Genomic DNA, 19,406 nt, shown 5'->3' with positions numbered 1-19,406 from the left:
GATCTATTTTCAATCCATCACCGTTCTTTAGCCCACTCTGCCACCCCAGTTCAGACATGGCCATATGCAAATCAGCCTGAACTTGTGCCTCATGGGAACTGTGCAGCCCGAACTGCCAAGCCATGCCTTCCCAGGACCGAAAACAAGCTTCCTAGGACTGGTTTCTGGCATTTCAGCCGTCTTCAGCCAGACTCGCTAGAATCCAGTGGCAAAGTGAGCAAGGGACTCACATCTGAGCATACCCTGACAACTTATGGCGAACAAAGCGGTACAAAAGGGGGTGGTGATGGACGGAGCATCTGAACCAATCAAACACTCACACCCAGTCAACATATCTGGGTTTAATCCATCACCGTTCTTTAGCCTACTCTGCCACCCCAGTTCAGACATGGCCATATGCAAATCAGCCTGACCCTGTGCCTCATGGGAACAGTCCAGCCCGAACTGCCAAGCCATGCCTTCCCTGGACCGGAAACAAGCTTCCTAGGACTGGTTTCTGGCATTTCAGCCATCTTCAGCCAGGCTTGCTTGAATACAGTGGCAAAGTGAAGCTTCGAAAGAAATGCTCTTGACCCGTTTTCGTCTGGGGATTCTGCATTATTTGTCAGTCATCCAGCTATTAATGATTGGTCAAGAAATATGGTGCTTTGCCCAAGTGATGATATATCATGCTAATCAACTCTGCATACCGTCCTATTTTGTAAATGTTATTCAGTCCCAAGGAAAAGGTTCATAATCACTATCTTAAAAATGTTAGGCCTAAGACAATGTTGAGTAGTGTAGTCAGTCAGTCAAAAACTCTTTATTTCGATTAATTAAAATCATAAAAGACAGAATAAAAACATGCTACATAAAGGTTTAAAATATTCGAATGAATATATATACAAAAATTACGACCAATATACAGGCTAATTATAATACATGAGTTCATCATATTTTGGTCAAAATCAAGTAAATTCAATAAAACAATTTATCCGAGTATGGGACCAACAGAATATTTAAAAACGAATAGAGTTTTTGTTATTAATCCGGGCCGCAGCCACCAGGAAGCTTGCAATGCTGTAAAAATCACGTGTACTACTGAGCATTTGCAAATAAAGGAGGGCGGGCCTTACTTGTACAAAACCGGCCTCTCGCAGTAATGGGGTTAACATTTTTTTCCTAATTTCAGAATAAAAATCACGAAACATAATAAAGTGCAGGGTGTCTTGTGTGGAGAAATTATCACATGTACAAGGTGCAGAATTTTCTGTTTTTCCCCAATTTGGAAAGGCACCTAGGGTGAGGTGAATTAAATTAAACCCAAATCTGACCAGCAGGTAGCAATGTAATGGCTTAGTTACAATTTTTAGGTAAGGTTCAATGGAAGGGGAAGATAACAAGAGATAGTTGGCTCTAACACACGGTTTCGTTAACCCCCACTCCTCCCGCTCCATTTCTAGCATGTTCAGAAAATTATGCCTAATCCAACCTATATCCTCCTTTTTTATAGATTCTGGTGATGTGTACAATTCAGATCGTCCAAGATTGATGAACGCCGCTCTAACGTACATCAGCCAAGGCACCCTATGTGCCTTGTCTGGAGCTACACAATCACTTAGGATCTGGTGATTCAGAGTAATTTCCTCGTTCAGCCACGTTTTCACCCAACAGATCAGTGGTGCCATTTCTAATTGAACTGTAATGTAGGCCAGTCCTAGTTCTGTGTGTAGAGAGTAGGTTGGTGTCGACTGGGGAACAGTCAGAAGTGATTTTAAAAACCTGTTTTCTTCTACTTGTATCCTGCTTTGAGATATATACCCCATATAGATGCTCCATAAGAGGCGATCGCCAGACATTTTGATTTGTAAATCTTGAGTATTGCCTCAATAGGTCTAGCTCCCAACCTCTTAGCGAAACCCAGGAGAGCTGTTGTTGATCTTGCTACCGCATTGCTCTTAAGCTTTTGTTGCAGTCCCCAGTTTCCTTTTTCATCAAAAAGGACCCCAAGGTAGGTAAAAACCGGGACCTTTGACAGTGCAACACCATTGCAAGAGAAAGATTTTATCTTAGCATTCCTGCCTCTTGTCCCTGCCACCATAACATGCGTCTTTTTACTATTAACTTTTAGGTCCAGGGAATCCATGAAACTGCCGAAATGGTCCAACAGCCTCTGGAGGCCTAATCCCGTACGTGCCAGTAACACTGCGTCATCCGCGTATAGGAGAACCGGAACAACCGATTCTCCCATACGCGGGACATCCAGGGAGGCCATTCCCAGGGTCTTCTCCAGAGCATTAATCTAGATTGTAAAGAGGAGGGTTGCCAGAATGCATCCCTGCCTGACATCCTTCTTTGAACTGAAATGGCTGGTGCACCGTCCTTTCCGAGTAACCCTCACTGCTGCAGAAAGGTCCTGTTTCAAGTCGCTTAAGAAATTAACCAGTGGTGGGTCTATGCCTATTTCCCGGAGGATTAGCCATAAATTAGAACGATTGACTAAGTCAAAAGCTGAGGAGAGATCCATGAAACCCATGTATAACAACCCTTCCTTGGCCACTGTATATTTACTTATAAGGAGGTGAAGGTTTAAACATTGGTCCATCAATCAATCAATCAATCAATACATTTATAGAGCGCACTACTCACCCGTAGGGTCTCAAGGCGCTAGGAGGGGGGGGTGCCTTTACTGCTCGAACAGCCAGGTCTTAAGCCTCTTCCTGAAGGAGAGGTGGTCCTGGGTCAGGCGCAGGTCGGTCGGGAGGGAGTTCCAGGTCTTGGCGGCCAGGTAGGAGAAGGACCTTCCTCCTGTTGTCGCTCTTCGGATGCGGGGGACGGCGGCGAGGGCGTGGCTGGTTGATCTGAGGTGGCGCTTGGGAGCGTAGAAGTTGATTCGGTTGTTGAGGTAGCTCGGGCCTTGGTCGTGTAGGGCTTTGTGTGCGTGGGTGAGGAGGCGGAAGGTGATTCTTTTGTTGACGGGGAGCCAGTGCAGGTCTCTCAGGTGCCCGGAGATGTGGCTGTTTCGTGGGATGTCGAGGATGAGTCTGGCTGAGGCGTTCTGGATCCGCTGGAGTCTCTTCTGGAGCTTGGCAGTGGTTCCGGCGTAGAGGGCGTTGCCGTAGTCCAGTCGGCTGGTGACGAGGGCCTGGGTGACAGTCTTCCTGGTCTCAGTGGGGATCCACCAGAAGATCTTCCGTAGCATGCGCAGGATGTTGAAGCATGACGAGGAGACGGCGTTGACTTGTCTGGTCATGGAGAGGGAGGAGTCCAGGAGGAAGCCCAGGTTGCGTGCGTGGTCCGTCGGTTTGGGTGCGGTGCCCAGGGCGGGGGGCCACCAGGAGTCGTCCCAGGCGGAGGGCGAGGAGCCCAGGATGAGGACCTCCGTCTTGTCTGAGTTCAGTTTCAGGCGGCTGGTCGTCATCCACTCGGCTACATCTCTCATCCCTTCGTGCAGGTTGGCTCTGGCGGCGGCGGGGTCGTTGGTCAGGGAGAGGATCAGTTGGGTGTCGTCGGCGTAGGAGATTATGTTGAGGTTGTGTTGGCGTGCAATGGCCTCGAGGGGGCTCATGTAGACGTTGAAGAGGGTGGGACTCAACGAGGATCCTTGAGGGACGCCGCAGATGACTTCGGTGGCCTCTGACTTGTACGGTGGTAGGCGGACTCTCTGTGTTCTTCCGTCGAGGAAGGAGGTGATCCATTCTAGTGCCTTCTCCTGGATTCCGATGTTGCCAAGGCGCTGTACTAGGGTGCGGTGGCAGACAGTGTCGAATGCCGCGGAGAGGTCCAGGAGGATGAGGGCCGCTGTTTCTCCGTTGTCCATCAGGGTTCGGATGTCATCGGTGGCAGCGATGAGGGCGGTCTCGGTGCTGTGGTTGGCTCGGAAGCCAGACTGTGAGGGGTCGAGGGATCCATTTGTCTCGAGGAAGGCGGCCAGCTGTTTGTTGACGGTCTTTTCGATGACTTTGGCCGGGAATGGGAGGAGCGAGATGGGACGGTAATTCTTGAGTTCGGTGGGGTCCGCTGTAGGTTTCTTGAGTAGAGCGCTGAGTTCGGCGTGCTTCCAGCTCTCAGGGAAGGTGGCGTTGTCGAAGGAGGTGTTGATAATGTCACGCAGGTGGGGTGCGATGACAACGTCGGCCTTGTTGAAGACGTGGTGAGGGCAGGGGTCGGTTGGAGATCCGGAGTGGATGGAGTTCATCGTGCGGATGGTGTCTTCGGTGCTGATCTGGGTCCAGGCGCGGAGGGTGGTGGTGGGTGGCGTTGCTGCGGTTGTGACGTGCGTCGGTTGAGTGCTGAAGCTGTTGTGTATGTCCGCGATCTTGTTGTGGAAGTAGGAGGCGAGGGAGTTGCAGAGGTCTTGCGATGGGGTGATGTCGTTGTTTCCGGCGTTGGGGTTGGAGAGCTCTTTCACGATGTAGAAGAGTTCCTTGCAGTTGTGTGCGTTGTTGTCCAGACGGTCCTTTTATGCAGTTTTCTTGATGGCGCGGATCAGTTGGTGGTGTTTCCGGGTGGCGAGCTTGAGGGTGGACATGTTGTTCATTGTTGGTTCCCTTCTCCATACTTTCTCGAGGGCTCGGCAGTTCTTCTTGGAGCTCTTGAGTTCGTCGGTGAACCATGGGGTTTTTCTGCTGCCGGGTCTGCTGGGCGGGGTCCTCAAAGGGGCGAGTTCGTCCGCGCAGTTGCTGATCCACTTCGTGAGGTTGTCGGCGGCCTGGCTGGGGTTCGTTGAGCCGGCAGGAGGGTGCTGGCTCAGGGAGGCGGTGAGCTGGTCGGCTGTGATCCTGTTCCAGCTTCTTCGGGCAACCTGTTGCTGGTGGTGGTGGATTGTCGTTCTTTTGAAGGTGAAGTGAACACAGCTGTGGTCCGTCCAGTGGAGTCCTGTTGCGTGGCTGAAGGCGATGTCTTTGCTGGATGAGAAGACGGCGTCGAGTGTGTGTCCGGCGAGGTGGGTGGGGGTGGACACCAGCTGTTTGAGTCCGAGGTTGGCGAGGTTGTCGAGCAGGGTGATGGTGTTACGGTCGCTGTTGTTTTCCAGGTGGAAGTTGAGGTCCCCCAGGAGGATGTAGTCGGCGGAGGGGAGGGCATGCGGGCTGATGAAGTCGGCGATGTCCTCGCTGAATCGTGTGCGTGGTCCCGGGGGTCGGTAGATCAGGGTGCCTCTGAGGGTGGTCTTCGGGTCGGTGTGGATGTGGAAGTGCAGGTGTTCGGCGGTGGTTAGGGTGTCGTCGGTGTTGGTCGTGATGCGGATGGTGTACCTGTGGATGATGGCGATGCCTCCTCCCGTCTGGTTGGCGGTGGGGTCCCTCCGGGTGATCTTGTAGCCCTCTGGGATGGCGATGGCGATGTCGGGTGCTGAGGAGGCGTTCAACCAGGTCTCCGTGAGGAAGGCGATGTCAGGGGCTGTGGTGTCGAGGAGGTTCCAGAGTTCGATGGCGTGTCTGTGGACGGAGCGGGTGTTGAGCAGGATGCACTTGAGGTGGTTGCTGCTGGTGTTCGGCTTGGCGGGTGCTGGTGCAGGGCAGGTCCGGACGCAGGAGAACTTGCAGGCGTGGCAGCTGAAGGGTCCATGGGTGTGCTTCGGGGTGGCTCGGTGGCATCCCGGGATGCCGCTGGTGTTGAGTGCGATGAGTTCGGCGGCGTTGTAGGTTCGTCGGGTCGGCTTCCGTCGGTGGGGGCCAGGGGTCCTGACACTGGGCGCGGTCCAGGCGCGGACGGGCGCAGACGGGCTTACCTTTGGCGCGCCTTCGGCGCACAATCGGCGCGCCCGCTGCGCGTCAACGCTGCGCGTGCGCACGGTCGCCATATATGGCCAAGTGCGAGGGAGGGCGGAGCAGCTGGGAGGCGGGAGCGGGGAGGGTACAGAATGTAAAAAGGGGCGGGGTTTGGCGGCAGTGGCGGGAAGCGGGGAGCGGGGTGGGGAGAGACGGGGGAAAAAACAGTCAAAAAGAGGGGAACCAGGAACAAAATACAGAAAACAAAAGAGAAATGCAAGTACAGAATACAGAAACGAAAAATAAATGCAACTACAATAAATAAACACCCAAACAGACGAACAGAGGCAAAGGCGGGAGGTGACCACGAGGTGAGCGCGGCAGCCGGCCGAGCAGAGAGGCAGGCGGGGAGGCACTCGCAGCAGCTGGTGGCCGTGCGGCGCGGGGGCGTCCTAAACTGGTACTCCTATGCTCTCTGAATCCATATTGGAGGTTCGAGAGGAACCCCCTGCCCTCTAACCAATCCCTAAGTTTATGTAAGATGACTCTGCCCAAGATTTTCACTGCAGAGTCTAACAAAGAGTTTGGCCTATAACAGGCGGGGTCTCCTCTAGCCCCCTTTTTAAATATCTGGACTATAATTGATTTTGCCCACAAGGATGGGAAACCCATGAAAGATGAGGCATTAAAGACATTAGTCAAAATCTTGGCCCAGAAGTTTGGATAAATACTATATAAATCCGCAGGCAACCCATCAGGGCCTGGGGCTTTATTTTTTTAATATGTCTCTTATCGCTTTTTCTACCTCACTCACTTCAACACTTACTGGGGATGCACCTCGAGAGGTAGTGTTAGGACCATCCTGCTGCTCTAAGCAATCATTATCATAAATTTCTTTAAAATGTCGGAGCCAGCATTCATCCAGGATGACACAGTCCATATCTAGGTTCTCCTGTTCAGAGAAGAATGGGTGATTTATGGTTGGCCAAAACTTGCTGCTATCCCGCAAAACTTCGATAGAGAAGAGATTTTACCACGCCTCCTCTTTGATTTGTGTTTACGTTTTGCGATTGCTATTTTATATTTCTTCTGAAGATTAGCAACACGGGCCCTATCCCTAGGCCTAGTTTTCAAAGTCTGAAGAAGGGCTCCATGCGCCATCGAGCAACCACCATTGAACCATATTTGTGCCTTCCTAAGATTATTTTTATTAACTACCTCTAGTTTCTTTGTGATCTGATCGCAAACTGACACATAAGCGCCTAAGATCTCCCCACTTGGGGCCGAGCCATCAAGGCCAATCACAAAATTCGCCTCCGCCTTAACGGTAAGGTCCTCAAAAAAGGCTACCGGCACCATCCTGTCCTACTTAATCCTTCTCCCTTGATCTTTGGTTATCAGGCTTCTTGGTACCCCCCGTCCATTTCCCTTAGGCCCACTCAGTTCTCCTAGGTCAACCTCTAAGAGGACCGGATTATGGTCACTAAATGTTGAAATCACCACTCTGTAGTGTAAGGTCTTAACCAAAACCGCCGGGGATAGAAAAATATAATCAACAACTGTATTGGTCCCTCTTCCAATAAAAGTAGGTGGCCTCTCGCCCCCTTCATCGAGACCTGGTTCAAATAAGTTCGTAATGGCCAGAAATTCTTCGAGCGCCTCTCCCTGACTACTATGCTCAAAGTGAGGCACCGCTGCGGTGGGCGGCCCACACGTGTCACCTGAATAACAGTCCCATTTACATGGATGGATGTATGTTAAAATCTCCCAAAAGGATCACCTCGAAAATAGAGTTCTGAGTGAGTTTAAAGACTGACAAAAAATGGTCCAGAGCCCTTAGGTGCTCATTGTACTGTGACCATCTTTAGAGTTATAAAAATTAATTAAAAGAAGCTTCTGAGAAAGACTCCCACATTCAACTCTAATATCATAATATTACTGGAATCTAGGTCCAGTTTTTTAACGGCACCTATCAGGTTAAGAGAGATGTGGAAAAGGAGACCTCCCTTAGGCCTCCCAGCGGTTCCCTGGACTGCTGGGATGGCATAGCTTTGGTAACCATCCAAACTAAAACTATTAGCAACATCCCACGTATCCTGCAGGGCAATAATGTCGTACTGCTTCACAAATTCCAACCAAAGATCATCAGTCCTCTTGGGCCTAATTCCCGCCACATTCCAGCTAAGAATCCTACATGATGCTATCTGAATGGTCCCCCCTCTAAATCATGCGGATCTTGAGATGTAGCGTATTGTCAATCGTTTGAATCCAATTGTGACAGTGGATAGAAACGATTTGAGAGGCCTTTCCCCATATTTGACTTGTGCAGGGGTGAGTTAGTTTGTGGAATAGCCTGGAGAACCATTTCAGTCCTCTGTGATGGTCCCACCTCTAGCCCATTCTGAGCGGTATCATCAATTGTGTAAGGAATCCTCAACAGACTACCCCGAGTTGGCAGTGACCGATGTTCAATCAAATTCTTTAGGTGTGGCATAACTGGTGGATAAAAATAGCCCAGGTGGACCGGTCTAATGCCTGTGTTATCCAAGTCCGAGGCGTCCCAAAATAATCTCTCAGCGATAAACCGGGTATTGAAATTCACAACCACATAATCCCCGGTAATGTTTTTGGGACGACGAACAACCCAATCAACTCTCCTTGCCATAATGATGGATCGTGTAATCTCAAAGCCTCCACCACTGTGATGTGTGCACCAGTGACTGCCTAACTTCAAGAGGTCCTGTGTTGATTCCTTCTTACCATCCCTTAATGGAGGGACCCCCGTAAAAACAGCCCCCAGTGGGGCAGCACCAGGCGGTAGATCCAAAGGAAAGCCCTGCTGGTACTCATGTCTAGCTCTTGGTGGGGGCAATCTACTGGTGTTACCAGCTCCATAATTAGTGTTCCCTACTCCAGCTTTATTAATGGTAGATGGTCTGCACTCTACAGTTGTTTCCGGACACTTATCCCTAGTGGGCCTATTCTCTGTACAAGAAATTTCTGCCCTAGGTTTATCGGGGTCAAGTAATTGGTCCTGAGTTGAGCGCCATTGTTGGCCTATATACTGTTTCAAGAACACATCAATTTTATCACATTTCTTTAACAGCCCTGCAACACATGTATTAAGGGTGTCCGCAATGTCTTTTGCGATGGCCACTAATGCAGGTTCCAAACGCGCTGTGAACAATTCCTCGATCATATCCCGGACATATTCTCTAAAATTAGGATCCATACCATGGGCAGCAGCAACAGGCTTTTGTCTCTTGATGGGTTTTTTAACCAGCCTGCGCTTACGCAATGGATGTTGTAGGGGAGTCTCCGAGCTAATAACCCCATGTCCCTCTGTCAACACCAATGAGTCAGTCTCAACAGCAGGGGGCTCGATCAGAGTGGGTGGTTTAACGATCACAATATTAGGCTCTAAAGGTATACTCAGGGTCCGGTCCAATACTGAAACACCTGCTTCAGGGGCAACTTCAGCGCTACCCATGCCCAGTTCTCTCTCTGCGTTCGCAATTTCTTTCGATAATACCCCCACAGCAGATGTCAAATAAGATATAATTGATTCAGATTTCCTCGGCACCTTAGCTTTTTTCCCTTCATGCTCCCCATTACATTGCTGTTTTCGCTTACCCATTGTAGATGTCAGGGGGGTAGCCCAGCCCGGCCTCTTCTGGCCCCTGATGGCCACAGACGGTCCCGCCCTTGTCCCGGGCTTCTCCCGGTGTGCCCGCGCGTGTCCCGCGGGTCGGGAGGTGGTCCTTGCTCTTAAAGCGTCTCTGGGCGCGGCGGTAGCGTCACTGCTGCGCCGGACCCCGGGGCAGCTGGGAGATGTAGTTTTCCCGCTGCTGGTGAGTCCGGCGTGATGGAACTGCAGCCGTTGCCCTCACGGCGCGGAGCTCAAGGAGGAAGATGCTGTTGCCCTCACGGCGGTGGTAGCAGGTAAGTAAAAGCCGTTGTCCTCACGGCGTGCAAGGGATCTGTGTCCTGTGACCAACTTTTGGATAATGAAATGATTATGGAATCCATTGCCTTATTTTTAAAAAGTGTTATTAGGTCTAAGAATTGAATGAAAAACCGACCTATGCTGACAGAGCTGTGACAACGTTTTTTTATAAACCCTATGTAATGAAATGCCATAAAGTCTGATGTATTGTTCTTCTTAAATATATGTTTTATTTATTGTATGCTTGATAACCATGTGTATTTTGAAAAATGTTTTTATGTCTGTTATGTAACATATCAGAATGAATATATTTTTTAGCTGTGCTTTTATGATTTATTTATGAATCAAATAAAGCTCAAATTGACTTGCCTACTCACAAGTGTAAGTTACCTTTTTGATTTCATCATAAAATAGTTTAGTAGGCTGTTGCAAAAGTCATGAGCATGTGAAGTATCATAAATATTGCATCTGCTTTAATACATTTAGTGCAGCAGTCGGTGCTGAGGAGGATTAAAAAAGAAACTTCTGGTGCTTGCACTGGAGGATTACTTCTTACAGGCCCAAGGATGGGGCAGAAGCAGATTTTAATCTTTTTTGTGATCTCAGGGTGCTGCTGGGAAATCTGACATTACAAACTCTTCCAGAGTGGCAGGGAAGGCTCAGGTGGGTGCGTTTTCACACACCTCATAGGTTTTCAGGTTGCAGTATGCCTCCCCATGCTCGAGGAAGGTATGGTTGGAAGGCAAAAAGTCTCCCTTTGAAGCGCTGCCTTTCTAAAATTCCTGCTCATGGATCAGAGATGTATTGCAATCCAAGATAGGAATATTACTGGACACCAGTGATATCTGGAGTTTTTGAGGGATTGAAATATGGTGACTGCAAGGGTGGCCCATAATTTCCCTTGCTCACTTTGCCACTGGAATCAAGCAAGCCGGGCTGAAGAAGGCTGTAATGCCAGAAACCGGTCCTCGGAAGCTGGTTTCCGGTCCAGGGAAGGCATGGCTTGGCAGTTCGGGCTGGACTGTTCCCATGAGGCTCAGGGTCAGACTGATTTGCATATAGCCATGTCTGAACTGGGGTGGCAGAGTGGGCTAAAGAACGGTGATGGATTAAGCCCAGATCTTTTGACTGGGTGTGAGTGTTTGATTGGATCAGATGCTCCGTCCATCACCACCCCCTTTTGTACCTCCTGGCCATTAAGGCATAAACATGTTGATGGCATTGATCGGGATGGGGTACTAAACCTCCCTTGGTTCCCACACTTTAGTTTTAATACTAAGCAAATACCATATAAATAAATTACATTTGGCGTTTGCATTAATTTTTAAATCTTTGCTTCTCTCATGGCCCCACCACTTAGCTTTTAGAAGTGCCTCCCTGTCTTCAGTCTCTCTAACAAACGCAGTTCCTAGAGAGCGAGGACTGCCAAGCATGAAGCATGACAGCTGGTGGTGTGTGAGGACAGTCCTTCATATTTTTTTTATATGCCCAGCAGCCCATAAAGGGAGGCATAGTGTGTACAAAACAAATTAGGTGCCAAATGCTACTGTTGTTGGCCCATATGGCAAATGGCCAAACACCCGAGAGAACATAAACAGAGTGCTGTCAGAGCGGTCAGGCTTAACTTAGAGGTAATGTGTAAAGTATTTAAAAGATAACTCAAGAAAAATCCCCAACCAATTTAGAAAAATAGAGTGCATTTTAATAAATTGTTTGACATCACAACAACAAAAATCCAATCAGTAGAACCGGAGTTATGACATTTTAAAGCTTTCTATGAAAAATAGTGCATTTAAGATCAAAGTGCCATCCGCGGACAGCTAGTGACACACGTTTAGGCCAACCAGAAAGGTGTGCAGTTTGGGTACAGGAAGTGGATCAGAACTTGTCAATACTTACCTCCGGACTTAGACAAATGTTGTGTGAAAAATATCTGAGGACAGTTTTGGAAAGTACCCATCTGGACATTTAGTACCACAACCAAGGGTCCAGGCATGGCTGGAGGCCTCTTGTGGATTCAGGACTCACTCAAGCTGAGTCCGAGAGTGGATTCAAGATGGTGGGAGCCTGTTATTTCTCTGTGGCCCTGAACAGGAGGCCAGAAAACTAGCCCTTGGAGGCAGTTTTGGTAGTCCTTGGTCCAGATATATGCAGGGCTGGCCTCTGGAGGTTTAAGGTAGGTTCCAGGCAGCAAATAAGTCCTTCCAAGCACAGTAGCAGTCTGGCAGAGCACACAGCAGAACACACCACAGCAGGCACGCTCTGAGGTGCACTCCGCAGGTTCAGAAGTGAACTGAAGAGTGGGTCTGATGGCCCTTTTTTATTCCCTGGTACCCTCCTTCTGGAAGGTGGGAGAAGGTTCTGGAAAGTTTCTTTGAAGTGCATGGAATTTTCTGACCCCCCCAGCTCAAAAGCTAGCTGCAGTGACAATGCAGGGTTGTTAAGCATTTTGTGTGAGGAAAGGATACAGCCTATTCGGGTCAGTGATGGCCCATTGAGCATATTTAATCCCTCTATTATGTAACTGTCAGGTAAACCCAGTCATGTGACCCAAGACAGGCTGCAGGCACAAAGGGATAAGTGCAGGAAAATGTCAACTTTCTAAAAGTTACAAAAAAGGGGGGATAGGCCCAAAACACCGGAACCAAGTAGGACCTTCTTATGCAGTATAAACGAAAAATTACTTGGAATCCTTGTCACTTATCTTTTTTTCTTTAAACAACAAACACGCTATATTCTTGAATGGGATATTTATTTACCCTATGTTTTCAAAATCTTTTTTGAGAAGGACTTTGACCTTCACACAGAAACACAAAAATATCTTACATGTAATCCAAATATTTACATATATCACTCTTTACACTTGTACTTACAACAATATACAAATATACAGGACCAACATTTGATCAAACCATATACTAAACTTTCACAGTACTTTTCACAAACAAGACCTATACACATAAATCAATGTGAAACCAATGATGCTGAATTATTATAGCATTAGGCGTTTTATAGCCTTTCAATAACTCCCGTATATTATAAAGCATCAATTATATTGCTTTTTTCTTGATCCTTTATCACATCCAGCTCATTAGTAGCTAATCGCCGACGCGTTTCAAGCCTCATGGATTTTCAATGGGCTCTCATCAGGGCATCTTATTTTCACACATTGGGCTCGTCTACAACATAAATAAACAAACTTTAAACCCAGCTCCAATACTGATTCCTCTGTTTTAGATAATATTTTTTGAGACAAATTAACAATAGAGCTTTTTTTATGACTTGTAGTATTGTCTCCTCGTTCTCATCTCTCAAGGATGCTGTTTGAATCTTTCTTTCCCATTTGGCTCGCCTTTGTCTAAAAAAGTGCCCTGTCTATTTTGTGGTCCAGGTCGTGGATCTGAATGACTAGAAGATCCAGAGGAAGAGGTATCCGAAAAGGTGGTAAACCTATTTCGGGAGCGTCCCTGGTAATTAGTCAATGCCCTACGTGATTCAGCAGAGGAATAATAATCATCCTTCAAATACGGATACGCTTGTTCGAAACTGAATGATTTACTATCTTTCTCAAATTTTTGTGTCTTGAAGCTGATTGTGTTATCTTTAAAAATCAGTATCTCCTTCTCGATCTTGTCAAGCAACGACTTCGCTTCACTTTCCGAATGATTATCCTTCAATTCCTGTGTCAGTTTTTCTAGTTCTTCTAACTCTTTTTTACACAATCTTTGAGCAGTCTCGATTGTGTGGACCATAAGGTCTCTACTGCATTTCGTGCTTATACAACTAAAGCCCTTCTTATATTCTGGATCATCCACAAAGATTACTGGTGTATTCTTAACTTGTAACCCCCAAGGAATTGTGCCTCCTTTTAAATGTAACACAAAAACATCTTACATGTGTTCCAAATATTTACATATATCACACTTTACACTTGTACTTACAACAATATACAAATATACAGGACTAACATTTGATCAAACCATATACTAAACTTCCACAGTACTTTTCACAAACAAGACCTATACACATAAACCCATGTGAAACCAATAATGCTCAATTCTTATAGCATTAGGCATTTTATAGCCTTTAAATAACTTCCGTATATTATAAAGCATCGATTATATTCCTTTTTTCTTGATCCTTTATCGCATCCAGCTCATTAGTAGCTAATTGCCAACGCGTTACAAGTCTCATGGATTTTCAATGGGCTCTCATCAAGGCATCTTATTTTCACACATTGAGCTCGTCTACAACATAAATAACCAAACTGTAACTCTTATACACCGTACCTTTGTCACTTAAACTTCTCCCCTTTGGAGATTTTTAACACATACCTGCCACATTCTTCTGTCGTTATCTTTTAAATCATATTTAGGCAATGGTACCCAATATGTTCTTCTCAAATATCTGTGTACAATAAAGTTCTAATTTACAAAAAATGGCGTGAAAATGTGCCCGCTTGACTCAATGTTCCATGACAAGCCAACATACCTGAGATCTTACTTCTCGTTACGCGTCCTTATATCCAGGTTTACTAGGACTCTGTTAAGTAAAAGTGGCATTTTCAAAATTGTAATGAAAATTCCAACTTTACAATGAAAAAGGGTTTGTGATTATAATTGCATAGGTGCATTAGGAAATATTGATTATTAAAGGTAATAAGGAATCCCCAATGTTACCCTATGGGAGGGTTAGGCCTCATTGTATGAAAAAAAAGAAATCACTACCAAGACAAGCAAAACTTAAAAGTACATGTCCAACCTTTCAATTACACAACACCCTGCCCTATGGGATACTAGAACTTAACTTAGGGGTGACTTATATGTAATAAAAGTGGGGTGTAGGGCTTGGTAAGGTACTTAAATGCCAAGTCGGCATGGCAGTGCAACAGTGCTTTTAGGATGTAATGGCAGGACTCAAACAATTTTTAGAGTCATACTTAGGTAGGTGGCACAAACTGCTGCGGGCCCACTAGAAACATTGAATTTATAGGCCCAGGAATATACCACTCTACAAGAGACTTACAAGTAAAAAAAATAAGCCAATTAGATATATGCAAATCAAACCATATTTAGGGGAGTAAACACAATAATTTTAGCTCTTCTTAGCAGTGCACAAAGACCTAAGGCAAGCAAAAGCAAAACTCCAGCATAAATCGGAGACAATTAGGCACAAGGTTTGAGGAAAGACTACCCTAAGGCTGACAGGTATAACAGTGTGGTATTGTTGTAGTGTCTAGCACTAGATCTACCCACACAGGTGGTACAATTTTTATTGGAAGATGTGTTGGAAGACTGGGTTTGTAAGATATATTTGGATCCCCACAGACTCTTGAAATTTCCCACTCAGAAATGTAAGGACATTTGGATTTGTGTTTTTAGCAAATGTTTTAGGTTTGCAAGGGGTCTCAGTAAGAAAACCTCATGACATTCACACACATTTGCACCACCCTAATAAAATTGCTCCTTACCTGAAACAAATCAAAGTTCTTTACTATGAATCTTTTACAGTGGACTCCCGCTTGTTTGCATTAGTTGAAATTAAGAGAGTGACCTTTGTTAGAATTGTAACTCAGCACCAGGCACTCAGCAACATATGCACTTTGAATGTGTGTGGGTTTCATATCTTCATGGAGCTCATACTTTTGGTAAAAAGAAATGCTATTCACCATCAATTACTAGTAGTGTATGGTGTTCTTTGGATAAATACATGAAGTTGTCTTCTCAGAGGTTGGTAGCTCAATATTCTTTTGAATGCATTTCTTAATTTATTGCCCATAGGTGTAAAAGATTTCCCCTACCAATTTTTATTGGAACGCTGGGTGGGAGGATATACTTGGATCCCCACATATTCTGGAACTTTCCCACTCAGAAATGTAGGGACATTTGGATTGGCTGAGGTTGAGGTTGAAAGGGGTAAGAAAACCTCATGACATTCACCCAAGTCACACTACCCTGAACTCCCCCGGTGTTTAGTTTCAGAAATATGCAGATTCAATAGTATTCCCTGGATACTGGCTCTGTTAGGGTCCACAATTTATAGCTACCCGAATCAAAAAAGAGGGTTGGTTTTGTTGCCGCCGGATTCTTATCCAGTGTTACCTTACCAATCTTCAAAATCCTTGGTCGAATGGACCTTTATTGTCTGCTAAGGAAATGTAAGGGAAGATTTCCAAATTCATAACTCACAACAATTTTATAAATGATCAGATTAATCCAGTTCCAAAAGACCACTGACTACAGAATAAGTTTACAGATGTATTACAAAGCCAGAAACAATTGAATATACAAGCACTTCAGCACGAGGTTAAGAAAATTGATGGGAACTAATACCAACATAATCCTACGCATGAGTCTCAGATGACTCAAAATGATGATCAGAGTGATCTCCAAAAGCATGAAGCAAACTACAAAAGTCCCGACATGGAGAGATGATTGCATTGGTCTAAAAGGAAGGAAACCATTAATCTGACCCTACACTAATACTAGAGTGGCATCCCTACAAAGCATCATTCCCAGGAAAAGGCAAAATGTGTCAACAGTGGAGACATCCTTAGAAGTGCACTCACTTCGTAAAGGTAAGTAGCCTAAGCTACAGAGTTTGTTCTAAGATACTCCTTCTAGCCCCTTCGATCCTACTCTGCCTCTCCTCCCTCGGGGGTTCTGTCCCTAATACAAAATCCCAAAACAGTAGGTCACGCCCTTTAGTACATCCCCTCAACCAGTTCCTCCTCCTGGATTTTTCCATCGAAACTGTGACTTCATCCAAGAACCGTTGAGTCGACCCTGAGTTCCAGACACCATCTTCGCTTGAAACCAACTATCTGCATTCCGGTCGACTCCCATGGCGCCAGTTCCTACCATCCTTATTCCCTAACAAAGAGTTATTCTGCTTAACAAGACATGTGGCCTTGTACCTGCAATTGGAAGCTGGTAAACAATTCGTCCTTGCACGCACACAAGTTTCAATGTCTATCTTTAATTAAAGAAACGAGCATTCTCAACGAAAAAATACATTTCAGGCCTGCAACATCTGGCTAACATAAGAAATCACGAATAGGCCTTTCCCTATGCCTTATTGTAGTCAGGCCTCACTATTTTCAACACACATGTTCTAATATTGCATTATAAGAGTTTACCATTTGCAGTCTTCTAAAACATTCATTTTCTACATGGAAGCAACCTACACGTGCAACTTTTACATGACGCATGTTTAATCCCAATGCCTTACTTGCGTATAAATCCATTCATTTTACATTTTCAAAGCATCTATACAATTAAACATTATTTTAATCTTCTACACAGTACGAATATATTTCTAACATTCTAATATAAGCAGATTCAACATTTCAATGCTAAGGATTACACGGTTACACAGTCCACTAAATATGCGGGTGCTCACTATCAATAAATATAATGCACCCCTACAATTTTTAGAATAACATGGCGCTCTATCAGTTTTATGTGGAAAAATGTGATGTGTCCATGTTGTGTTTTAAGCCCTGTCCTGTTATGGGCACTAGTCCCACCCACACAAGTGGGATACCACTTTTATCGGCAGAAATGTGGGACTGTTGGGTGGTTGGAAATTTGTCGATCCCTGCAGAGTTAGGAGCTTTTTATATCAGAAATATAAGGAAAATGTGTGTTTGAGCCAAAGTTTGAGGTTTTTGAGTGCCACCTCCTTTCTTATGGCCATGGTCCACTTGATGCATGTTGTAGCCTCTGAGGACAAGGATGAATAGGATGTATAAGGACATTGGGATGATCCATGCTTTAGTGATGAAAAGTGAATTGATGTTGGGATAACTGATGAGGTTAGTTATGTATGTAGCCATGTAGAATTTAGTACTGCAGAGTGTGCATTGATGAGTGCAAGGTGGAGGGTATGTGATATTGGTATTAACAAAATATGTATCCACTGTATGCATTCTATCTGATCAGATACTAACTTTATTCACCATGTATGTATTAAGGCTCTGTCTTCTTTTTTTATAGCTGATATGAAAGAGGAGTGACTGAAAATGGAAAATGGAAGCTCAATTATAGAGTTCTTACTCATAGGCCTATCTCAGGATCCGACTGTGAAGACTTTTCTCTTTGTATTATTCTTGATGGTATACCTGTTGACTCTCATTGGAAATATGTGCCTTATCACAGCCTGTATCAGTGACCTTCGTCTTCATACTCCTATGTACTTCTTCCTGGCAAACCTTTCACTGGTGGACATTTGCTTAACATCTGTGATTGTTCCTAACACGTTGTCCCAACTTCTTGTTAGGAGTAAGATCAGCTTCCCAGGCTGTGCAGCTCAGATGTACACTGCATTGTTCTTTGGTGGTACAGAATGTGCGCTCCTTGCAATCATGGCATATGATCGTTATGTAGCCATAAACTTTCCCTTACACTATACAGTCACCATGCGTATATCTATTTGTATTACATTAGGATCCTGCTGCTGGTTATGTGGCAGTGTGATAGCATTCTCAGGCACCTTTGTTACACTACGGTTGCCAGTATGCGGGTCTGAAATTAATCATTTTTTTTGTGACTCCCATGCTGTTCTGAAGATCGCATGTGGTGACACGTATGTCACAGAAATGATAATCTTCTGTTCAGGAATCTTTATACTTTTGATACCAAGCCTCTTCACTGCAATCTCCTACATCCGAATCATTATCACAGTTGTGAGAATCCGCTCCTCTGAAGCCAGATTAAAAGTCTTCTCCACGTGTACCCCTCATCTGATCGTTGTCACCATATTCTACAGCACCGCCATCTATATGTACATGAAGCCAGTGTCTAAAAACTCTGACGATTGGGATAAAATGATCTCTGTATTTTATACTGTGACCCCACCAATGCTCAACCCCATTATCTACAGTCTACGAAATAAGGATGTGAAGATGGCTCTGAAGAATGTTTTCTTAAGGGCACATTTTGAATTAACATCTTAGTTTTGTTCAGCAGCAGTTCAAAATATGAGTATTCAAAAATAAGTAGTAGGAATGAGAAATAAAAGAAACCCTTGGACTAAATCACTTAGTTGAATGCGGAATCCAAGCCAAGGTTTACATTATGAGTTGGTCACAGATAAATCACTAATTACCATAGATTATACACAGTCAGGAAAATGAAGGTGGAACATAAAACCAAATTACATTTCTCTCGGATCACCATTGTGTGTCCATCATCGATTAATATATAATGTAATTGAACACAATAGCAAGGCAGGGGACTCTAGGTACATACTGAATGCTAAGCACTGTAAAAGCAGTGTTAATGATAATCAAACATTTTGCTTTTTTACCACAATATTAAGAAGGTTGACTCATTGTTTGACATGAACAGAAAGCAGATAGGGACAGTCTGTCCATTCACCCCTGCAATGGCTCTGAGCTGAGGTCAACCTACAGATACACTCAAAAAGAGGAACTAATACCAACTAACTTACAGAGCAACAAACAGAATGAGATGTGATGTAGCCTGCTTCAAGATGAAGGATTCTCTGTGGGCTGGGTACTGCAGCTGCTACAGCAAGAGGCAGGAAGGGGGTATTGTAGCCAAACTGGTTGTCAAAGGGAGATTGACAAATTAGACTATCACAGGCCCACTCCTACATCCTGTGCAACCCCCACTAAGGAGCCCCAGTAATTAGATTAGTAAGGGGGTTGGAAGGGGAGTGTTCAGGAAACTTAGCCACACAAGTGGGATGGGTTAGCAAGATCTAATCCTGCAGGAGAGAAATTATCTATTTTAGAGTTTGGACTA

At 45.3% G+C, this 19,406-nt stretch overlaps 1 protein-coding gene across 1 annotated transcript; it reads left to right on the top strand.

Annotated features, from left to right (window-relative positions):
- Positions 1–17,653: 17,653 nt before the first annotated feature.
- On the top strand, positions 17,654–18,592 carry LOC144763007 (olfactory receptor 2D3-like; the record flags this gene model as incomplete). Its single annotated transcript, XM_078648319.1, has 1 exon — positions 17,654–18,592. A coding segment is annotated over one exon (939 nt), but the record flags the coding sequence as incomplete, so codon positions are not given.
- Between the last annotated feature and the right edge of the window lie 814 nt (positions 18,593–19,406).

The sequence above is a fragment of the Lissotriton helveticus genome, chromosome 6 (genome assembly GCF_964261635.1).
Source record: "Lissotriton helveticus chromosome 6, aLisHel1.1, whole genome shotgun sequence".
NCBI classification, from domain to species: domain Eukaryota; kingdom Metazoa; phylum Chordata; class Amphibia; order Caudata; family Salamandridae; genus Lissotriton; species Lissotriton helveticus.
Note: the sequence above shows the minus strand (reverse complement) of the source record. Positions and strands in the feature narration are given on the sequence as shown.